The sequence below is a fragment of the Phoca vitulina genome, unplaced genomic scaffold (assembly GCF_004348235.1).
Source record: "Phoca vitulina isolate PV1807 unplaced genomic scaffold, GSC_HSeal_1.0 scaffold43, whole genome shotgun sequence".
Taxonomy (NCBI): Eukaryota; Metazoa; Chordata; class Mammalia; order Carnivora; family Phocidae; genus Phoca; species Phoca vitulina.
The window spans coordinates 10,798,322-10,808,968 of NW_022589746.1; the positions used below are offsets into that span (position 1 = coordinate 10,798,322).

At 40.9% G+C, this 10,647-nt stretch overlaps 1 protein-coding gene across 2 annotated transcripts in view; it reads right to left on the minus strand.

The window, feature by feature from the left end:
- The window catches only part of LIPK (lipase family member K), a 21,574-nt gene extending 11,464 nt beyond the window's left edge, over nt 1-10,110 (minus strand). The window contains exons 1-5 of one of the 2 annotated variants that reach the window (XM_032430395.1): nt 10,006-10,110; nt 8,811-8,925; nt 5,988-6,087; nt 4,564-4,673; nt 3,219-3,355 (exon numbers count right to left, since the gene is read on the minus strand). In XM_032430395.1, coding sequence (XP_032286286.1) covers nt 3,219-3,355; nt 4,564-4,673; nt 5,988-6,087; nt 8,811-8,925; nt 10,006-10,110 — 567 coding nt within the window. Of the gene's footprint in view, nt 1-3,218; nt 3,356-4,563; nt 4,674-5,987; nt 6,187-8,810; nt 8,926-10,005 lie in introns of both variants that reach the window. The other variant, XM_032430393.1, reaches the window with a different exon arrangement.
- Between the last annotated feature and the right edge of the window lie 537 nt (nt 10,111-10,647).

Here is a 10,647-nt window from a genome sequence, read left to right on the forward strand (position 1 = left end):
AAAGAAAGAAAGAAAGAAAGAAAGAAAGAAAGAAAGAAAGAAAGAAAGAAATGAAGACAATACTAACAACCCTTACTATTATAGAAAACACATAAAGAGCAAAGGGTCAAAGCAAGCTGTAGGTCAGAAAAAAGATAGAAGGGTAAGAACACATAAATGCCCAGGGGCAAAACAAGGGATGGGAGAGGTGGAGAGGATAAGCAATTGGTAAACAGGAGATCTGAAGCACCAAGTGCTGAGGTTGAATCTAAAATAAACTCAATTAATAATACTAGACAATACTTACTGAAGACCTGCTATAGGCCAGGTATGATGCTTAAACATATATCATCTCAATGAATCTCCAAAACAACTTGACAAATCTTACCCATTTTTTTTACTCATTCATTCATTTTCAACTTTATTGAGGAATAATTGATACCATAAGACATTAAATGACATTTAATGACATTATAAATGACATTAAATAATGACATTAAAAGACATTATAAGTGGAAGTTTGTATACTTTGACCTACATCTCCCCATTTCCTCCTCCTCCAGCCCCTACTAACCACCATTCTATTCCCCTTTTCTATGAAATTGGTTTTTTAATATTAGATGCTCCCTATAAGTGACTCAGTACAGTATCTGTCTTTCCTGTCTGGCTTATTTCATTTAGCATTATGCCCCCTAGTTTCATCTAGGTTGCAAATGACTGCATTTCCTTATTTTCTTTTGACTTTTTTATGTTCTTTAAAATTTTCCCATTTTAATTTGTCTATACTGTTTTCCATCAGGGCTATACTAATTTACATTTCCACCAATAGTGTATAAGGGTTCACTTTTCTCAACATCCTCGCCAACATTCATTTCTTGTCTTTTTGATAATAGCCATCTAATGAGTGTGAGGCAATACCCCACTGTGGTTTTGGTTTGCATTTCCCTGATGATGAGTGATGTTGAGCATCTTTCCATCTATCTATTGGCCATTTTCATATCTTCTTTGGAAAAATGTGCGTTCTTATCCTTTGCCCATTTTTAATTGGATTACTTGCTTTTTGGCTATTGAATTATATGAGCGTTTTGTATATTTTGTTTATTAACCCCTTATCAGATACTTGTTTGGCAAATATTTTCTCCCATTCTGTAGGCTGCATTTTCAATGTATTGATTGCTACCTTTGCTGTGCTGAAGCTTTTTAGTTAGTCCCATTTGCTGATTTTTGCTTTTATTGACTGTATTTTTGGTGTTTTATCCAGAAAAATCAGTGGCAAGACCAATGTCAAGGAGCCTTTTCCCTATGTTTTCTTCTAGCAGTTTTATGGTTTCAGATCTTCTGTGTAAGTCTTTAATCCACTTTGAGTTAATTTTTGTGAGTGGTGTAACATAGGGGTTTAGTTTAATTCTTTTTTTTTTAAGATTTTGTTTATTTATTTGACAGAGAGAGAGAGAGAGCACAAACAGGCAGAGTGGCAGGCAGAGGGAGAAGCAGGCTCCCCACTGAGCAGGGATCCCGATGTGGGGCTCGATCCCAGGACCCTGGGATCATGACCTGAGTTGAAGGCAGACACCCAACCGACTGAGCCACCAGGTGTTCCTAATTCTTCTGCATGTGGCTGTCCAGTTATCCTAACACCATGTATTGAAGAGATTGTCTTTTCACCATTGTGTGTTTATAGCACCCTTGTCAAAGATTAGTTGACCATAGTGTGGGCTTATTTCTTGCTCCCTATTTTATCCCACTGGTCTACGCACCTGTTTTTATGCTAGTATGATACTGTTTTGATTACTATAGCTTTGTAATAGACTTTGAAATTGGGAAGTGTGATGCCTCCACTTTTGCCCTGCTTTCACAAGATTGGTTGGGCTATTTGGGGTCTTTGTGTTTCTGCACAAATTTTAGGATAGTTTTTTCTATTTCCATGAAAATTGCCATTGGAATTTTGATAGGGATAGCACCGAATCTGCAGTTCACTCTGGGTTGTACGGACACATTAGTGATATTAGTCTTTCCAATCCGTGGACACAGGGTATCTTTTTATTTATTTGTGTCTTTCTGGGTTGTATAGGTATGGAATTGAATCACCATGGGCTAATGTACTTATTTCTCACAAGCCAGAATCCCTGGCTTCTGTAAAAATGGTCTTCCTTTCATCTGCTTTAATCGAAATCACTGAACGCAATGATCACTTTTAGTCTGCAATAGGAGAAGCCCATATCAATCCATAAGAGGAAAACACACTAAAGTTCATGGACCAATTCACTTCAACTGAGTAACTGATCAGATTAGTTAGCTCTTAGCACACAGAGAGAATCTGGAGTTTAGGATATTGCCCAGATTTTGAGAAGTTGACAGACTGAGAGTCTAAGAAGTGTGGGCCGTTGAGTAAGGTTGGACTTTTAGTGGGGTGCCTGGGTGGTGCAGTTGGTTAAGGATTCGACTCTTGCTTTCTGCTCAGGTGGTCTCAGGGTTGTGAGATTGAGCCCCCACATCAGGCTCCGAGTTCAGTGGGGAGTCTGCTTCAGATTCTCTTTCCCTCTGCCCCTCCTGCTCATGTTCGCTCTCTTTCTCTCTCTCTAAAATAAATAAATCTTAAAAAAAAAAAGGTTGGACTTTTAGTGATGGGGAAAGTATGTTCTAAGCAAATCATGACAGCAATGAGTAGGTGACACTAATTAAAGGCTTATAATGTGCAAGACCTGGTTCTAAGGGATTCACAAGTCTGAACTCAATCCTCACAGCAGCCCTAGGAGTAGGAACTATTAACATTCCCTCTTTATGGGTGAAGAAAATGATTCACAAAAGATTTAAGGTCTTGACAAATTTACCCAGCTAGCTAGGATCCAACCCCATGCCATCTGGCGCCATGCTGTGATCTTAACTCCTCCTCCATATTGCTCCTGAAAAAGCAAGGGTCACTAGAGAGAAATTTAACCTACTAGATTAAACAAATCAATTAATCACCTCAACATTTGCTTTATCTGTGAGTGAGGAATGACTTGGGATAGAAGCCCCTGATAGACATTTAGACAATAGGGTAGAATGGTATTGGAGTGAGCTCCCTGAACCCTGTTGGTAAAATTACATTATTAGTAGATCTACATGGACATCTTACATCTGTTATAGTCTCAGAAGCTTGTAAAATGCCATTTTGTCTAAGGTTCTCTTCTCTTGAAATCAGTGAAAATAGAGCTAGTTTTAGTTACTACAGATTTAAACTTGGAGGAGTCACATACCTTGACTACTTCTCTGGAAAGAATTGTGAATTTTTTCATAGGACTTTGAGTGTATTTCACCGTGATGACTGGAGCCAATGCAAAAAATATCTTAATCCTTTTAGCCAGCTCTGGATTTGTAGAGAATGCTATGAAGGCTGAAAGGGAAAAACACTAGTTTATAGATTTAAAACAATTCTTCATTCATAATAAATGGTAGCAAAAGTAGGCATATTAAAAACAACAACAACAGCAACTACAAAAACAGCTCAGAATAAGTACCACTGGTAGGGAAGAATTTCCTAAACTTCTCAAGGAAACAACTGGCTAATCCAAAATGCAGTGACTTTTTTTTCCCTGGAGAATTTATGTCTCTTCATAGTGTTGCAGAAAGGGTTCAAACATCTATTGTGGGGCATGTCCAGGTAAACTCCAAGGGCCATTCTACCTTGACCATACTCTCTAGTATCATACAACACTGGGCTATAATTTTGGCTTCTCATTCACTAGCTGTGGGAAGTCTTGGTTTTCTCAAGCTGTCAATGTGGAAAATAGAATCCTCACAGGATGATTCTTTTGAAGGTTAAATTACATATATATATATATATATAAAACTGAAGGTATTCTTTGGCATTCTCACCATTGGAAAGGATTTCCAAATTCAGCCATTCGTAAAACATGGATGATAATGGTCTCAAATGTTTGTAGATTGCAATGAGAGATGGTATGTAAGATGCATAGCATCTAAAAAAAAAAAAAAAAAAAAAAAAAAAAAAGATGCATAGCATCTAAAGACCTACTTTACACCGGAAACCTGATTAGAATTCAGATGTAGAAAAGAGTGTGGTGGAGATGCGGTTGATATTGTTGAGCTGTCTAGCTACACGGGGAGCAGGGAAGGGGGTGAAGTGCCTCAGGGCATTGTCAACACGGCCCCATCTACTCTAGCCTATCCCAGTGCCTCCAGGAAGTAAAAGAAACAGTAATTGTGGCATATGATGTCCACAGTTTGTAATTCTCTGCTTTCTTTTTGGTGTCCTCATTCGACTGAAAGCTCTTTAAGGGAAAGACCCATATCATCCTTATCTTGGCCTTCCCAGGGTCCAAACCAGTGTCTGGTAACTGTGTGGTGTACACACAGGAGTAAGTCCCTCTCCCTCAGGCTTATCTATCAATCTCCAAATTCAGTCCTGGAGCGGCAAAATCCCTGGTGTCCTCCTCGTTTTGTTTACTCTTCAGAAACCAGTCAGAGGAAATGGTTTCCCAGGTCAAGTCCTCAAGCTGCACAGGGGGAAGAAGTCCTGACCCCCTTCATGAATATGGAAGGTTCTCTGACACACTCAGATCCCACCTGCCCCAAACACACCAATGGTGGTGCCTTGGGAGTGGCCCACATAGTAGAGTCGCTCTTGTCCGGTTTTCTCTACGATAAAATTGATTGTGGCCGGAAGGTCATAGTTAGCCATCTCATCCACGCTGCCAAAGAGAAAGAACAAAAAAATTGGGGGAAAAAACCCAACTCAATGTCAGTCCTACAATGTTTAGACACATTTATTGCAGACATAGATACATAGCTTTTGTCAATTTAAGACTAGAGTCAATGTAGAACATTAGGCATCTCTGCAAGTTTTGAAGATGTCCCCTTGATGGCAAGAGTGACATGGTTAAGAGACCAGAATCAGAAAAATCTGCTTTGCAAAGTCCCAGAGAGGATTTTCCTGTAAGGCTAGTCATAGTTCACTTAATTCAACAGCGGATTTACCAAACTCCCTTGAAAAGAACAGTACCTGGAATGTTTATTTTAAAAGCAGACTAAAGCAAACAGATTTGTAGGGGTCAGCCCAGACAGACTGAATCAGAACTTCTGGGGAAGAGGCCGGGTGATCTGCATATTTATCAGTCACCTCAGGTGCTTCTTTTCCTATGTGTAGTTGGGAAAACACTCACCTAGGGAATCATCATGTTACCTGTAATCATGCCATGACACGGCGGCATTGGGGTGTGGAATGAGGAAATACCAAATGGCTTCGAGGAATAAGGCGGCAATGAAGAAAGGAACAAACAGCTTTAGTGACCTGCAGGGCATGCTTCTTAGAGTCTGTACCAGGGTGGGGGGGTCCCCCTGGGACGAAGACGGCGTGGCTTCTAGGGCAGACCATGCCCCAGGGTGCTGCTGCTGGTGACTCTGCTCTTGGCTCATTCTGTGCTCAGGCTTTCTCTTTATTTCCCCAGGACCTGACTCTGGGGCCAGGTCTCAGCCCCGCCAGCCGATGGATGGTTCACTCACTCCTCAGTGAATAAACATTGGAGGGGTCAGCTGTGCAAACTCACCCGGGGCTCACTCTTGGCTTATCATGAATGTCTGGTTCTCAAAATTTTCACCCAGAGCCTTGTTTCCGGTCCCATTTCTCGATCAGTTTCGGTTTTCCTCTTTAGCAAGCACCCCAGGTAAACTTCCTTTGGGGTCCACAGTGGCAAAGTGATAGTCCTGGAATTAACCTTTCTAAAGATGATCTTTGCATTTTGATTTTTTTTTTTGCATATATACTTTGCGCACGCACACACACACACACACACACACCAGTGAGCAGGGTTTTTTAAACAAACAGCAATGCAATGAATAAGGGCATTTCTTCAGGGCCTGTGAAGAAAGCCCAGGTAGAGGAAGAAATGTTTGTTTCCTTCTCGTGGATTCCACTGGGTTGTGTGTGCACAGAAAGAGGGAAATCCAAGGGTGTCCATGTCCATGAACAAGGTACATACTTTATTTATTAGTATGTAGCTCCTTACCTGAAGGCCCAGTATTCTCGAGATTTAGGTGAGAATTTCAAGTGTTTTCTGGACCAGGTGTTGCCCCGGCTGTTGCCCATCCAAACGTCATAACCGATATCTGCCAGAAGGAAAGCCAAGCTGTTGTTCGGGAGGTTGCAGATCCAATTAGTGGCGGATGCAATTAAGCCATGTTGCAAATACACAACAGGCCTCGGAGCTGAAAACACATGGGCAACAAGAATCTCATGTCTGAACGCCCTCGGTGTCTGGAGAAGAATTTTCTTTCCCGACTTCCTCTAGTAGAACAGAGGGGAAGGGATGACATTTCGTGCCAGGCAAATCTGGGCTCGAGTCCTTTATGAACTGCTTACTTGGGCAAGTTATTTGTCTTTTCCTGTCTTGTTTTTGTCTTTTTAAAATTTGGATTATATATAATGTTTTACATTGTTCTGTAGGTACTAGAGTCAGGTTGTTCTTGCTCAAAGTCTGTTCTGCTACACATTAACCCCTTGTGCCTCAATTAACTTAACTGTATAATGGGCAGTAATTAACAAATGCTATCTCATAGTGTAGTCATAAGAATTAAATTAGAATTAAAATACATAGGGGCGCCTGGGTGGCTCAGTCGGTTAAGCAGCTGCCTTTGGCTCAGGTCATGATCTCAAGGTCCTGGGATCAAGCCCTGTGTTGGGCTCCGCGCTCAGCGGGGAGTCTGCTTTAGGATTCTCTCTCTTTTTCTGCCCCCCATCTTACTCTCTCTTGCTCTCTCTCTAAAATAAATAAATAAATCTTTAAAAAATACATACAAGACAGTCCGGCATAATGAATCATTTCTCTATTATTATTATTCATATCAATAACATTTGATGTCTCACGAAGCATCTGATTACCAAACTAAATTTTTCTCGAAATAGTAATAGAAACATTAAAAATGCCATTTGTGAATACTGACTGAGTGCCAGGCACTAAGCTCGATTTTACACACGCCACATAATTTCATTCACATTGTCAGAAAGCAAAACAGCAAAATGCAAGATGTTCAGTGAAATGTTATGCAATGTAAAACTGTTAATCTGATAGAAAATTCCTGTTCACGATGTGGAATTGGGACAGCTTGACGAAGAAGAAGGCAGGGAAGTGGCATTGAGACACAGACAAGAGAGAAAAGCAACAACAATGTTCCCGTCTTTTACAAAAGGTTTGTTACTGTGCTGGTACCCGGGACCCCCTCAGCTCCCTCTGGGGCTAGACCAGCTCCCAGAGATCGGGTGGTTACACTGGGGTCCCAGAGAGCCTTTGGTCACCCAGACGCAAGAAACTAAAGTCTATGTTCATTCAGTCTACCTTTGGAGGAAACGGAAAGAAGAGGTGTTACTAATTCTGCTAAATTATTGCCTAAGAGCATAGGCCCCCTCGGATCTGAGCCCCCAGCAGCTTCTCATTGTAGAGTCAGCTGTCCAGCTCACGCATTTTGGCAGCTAGCTGGCAGAACTGAAATAAAAGTTTGGGCAGACAAAGTTCTCATGACTATTGTAATGGGGTTATCTAGAACCTAGATTTTTCTCTTTATATGATTAACCATTGTGAGACTGGCAAGTTTCATTATACAAGACTCCAAAGTATCAAAGGAGCTAAGATTTGAGAGAAGAAAGCAAACAGTTCTTGCCAGGTGGATTCCCCCTTACTCTACAGAGATCTATCTGTATTGTAGGGAGCTAGGAATGGCTCATTAATTAAGTTTAAGTATAGCAATAATTGGGTCCAATTTAGGGCGCCTGGGTGGCTCAGTTGGTTAAGCATCTGCCTTCAGCTCGGGTCATGATCTCAGGGTCCTGGGATCGAGCCCCACGTCGGGCTCCCTGCTCAGCGGGGAGTCTGCTTCTCCCTCTACCCTTCCTCCCTGCTAGTGATCTCTCTCTCTCTCTGCCTTTCAAATAAACAAATAAAATAAAATCTTTTTTAAAATCGGGTCAGATTTACTTAAAACATGAAGTCCCAATGACTTAAGAAGAGAACTAATTACAAATGAAGTAAGTTGGAAAGCTGTCGGAATAGCTGAAGCAAAAGGTGATGATCATGTCCAAACCTAGACTTGAGGAATATTGAAGCAGAGAGAAGTTTTCAGATGAGAGAGAAATTTGGAGGCAAAATTGATAGATCTTGGTGACTGGCTGCGTATAGGAAGTGATGGACAAGAAAGCGTCAAGATGACTTCTAGGGGTCTGGTTGTTAAGCCTAAAGGGAGTATCTCCAGAACAAGACTAAGTTTTATTTCATGTTATTTTTGGAAGGACAAAGTCATGGAGGAAGAAAAGACTAAATAAGGAGTGTACAGTTGACCTTTGAACAACATGGGTCCACTTACCTGTGGAGTTCTTTGATAAATACAGTACAGTCATATAAATGTACTTTCTATTCCTTATGATTTTCTTAACATTTTCTTTTCTCTACCCTACTTCCCTGTAAGAATACAGTATATGATGCATATAACAAAATACAAAATATGTGTCAATTGGCTGTTTATGTTATTGACAAGGCTTCCAGTCAACAGTAGGCTATTAGTAGTTATGTTTTAGGGGAGTCAAAAGTTATATGTGAATTTTCAGCTGCTTGTGGTAGGGGGTAGTGGTGTCCCTAACTCCCATGTTGTTTGAGCCAACTGTGTATCTAAATGCTTGAAAAACCCCAGAGGATTCTACAAGCGAAATGGAGCCGGACTGGTAGAGGTGATGAGTTTCCTATTTCAGACCAAAAGCTGCCCAGCTCCTCTAGGAATGCTCAGAGCACACCTAGGAATCTCTGCTGGAGGCAGTCTTCCTTCCATAACAACATAAATCCTACTTGCTCTGGGACATCCTCTTCCAGAAGGAATCCGGTAAATTCCAAGGACATAACCATCTTTGGTCACGACGTCATACTCTTCACAAGGGTAACCCCAGTAGGAAATAATCTGGCTCTGGAAGGAGGAGAGGAAAACAGACACAACCATGATGTCAGCTCTCGATTTTTATACCTACATTGCAACATAGTCCTTTAAGTTACACAAGCTACTGTTGAACTAAGTACTGGGACAGGATGCAGCAGGAAACTCAGGATCCCTTGAGGAGGGTTTTAGAAGAAGGTTGCATGCAGAGGCATTGGAAGGCGAGGGAGGTTGACCTTATACCCCCGTCTGCCCGGCCTGGATTGGGAGTTACAATGAGAATTACTAATGCACCCGGGTTCACTCACAAAATGTTTGAAAACAAATGTGTATGGTTAGCTAATGAGGGAAGCCATGGGGGATTGTGTAGGGCCCCGTGGCTAGTAACAAGTGAGCTATTGCCAGCCAACCCTGAAGGGAGGTGGGAGAGAGTGGTCCCCAGGCCCAGAATGAGATAGGAAGAAAGGACCACATGGAGAGGAAGCAGACAGCCCATCTAAGGTGACCACGTGGAGGGAACCAGGACAACGAATCATCTGACCTTACCCTTGTCCCTCCTTCTGATCTCCTGCTCAAGATTTCACTGGGCTGAACTGAACTGAAAGCCAAAGTCAAGGGACCTTGTTGACCTAGTTCTTACAGGTCAGTTTCTTGGGCAGAGGGTAAAGAAGATGTAAAGAAGAGAGTCTGAACCCAAATGAAAAATACCTCCTGCACAGATATACAGGCAAGAGAGCAAGTACTGTTTACTGGTCATCTGCATAGAGCATGGTGTATATGTTCTGCTTTATTAATCCTTACAATAAGCCTTTGAGATGGGATCATACCCATTCATGGCTGAGAAAACCGAGTTCCAGAGAGATGAATAATCTATCTGAGATTGCACACTAGGAAGAGAGAAAGACAAAATTAAAGCCTAAGGAAGTTTAGCTCCAAAGTGCATGCCTTTACCACAGGATTATGCATGTGCCCATGCAAGGTGCTCGAGAGGTGTGCATATATGATGGGGTTATTTAAAGCGGTGGTTATGAGCCTAGATTCTAGAGACAAATTGTATGGCATCAAAATCTAGCTCTTTCTCTTCTTAATGTTTCTTCTTAATGAAGGACTTACAATATTCATATTAGCTTCAGGATTTGTGACACTTCTTCTCTTGTGATAACCATATATAGGTCCAAGAAGAAGCATCCAGTATGCTGCTGCTAAAAGCTGCCACATTTGGGGTCTGCCTGGGAAAGGAAATATTAATATATTTGTCATCAAAGAGAATTCTACAAGTGAACTTTGGTGTAATCCTTCTATAATATGACTGTAAGAGAAAGTAGAAACCTGCTTCTAGGTTGTGCTTTAGCAAGCAATAAACTTAATATTCAAGACTCATTCCATGAAAAATCTGAAATTATGAATTTTTAGTAAGAAAAGAAAGAAGAAAGGAAGGAAGGAAGGAAAGAAGGAAGGAAAGAAGAAAGAAAGCATAAACCTCAAATAAGTCTCCAATAGATAGCTGGACAAAAGAAGGGAATGTAGAATTTGCAGAGAAAGAAATACAATGGCCAATATATTAATAAAACACGTTCAATATCTCTAGTTACCAAATGAATTAATTCCTTTTTTCTAATCATGGGAGTAAGCATCGGCACAACCTTTATGGAGAGAAATTTATTAACATGACTTACAAATTTAAAAATATTCATACTTTTCACTCAGCAATTCTATTTCCAGCAGTCTATCCAAAGGAAAAATAATATACATAAT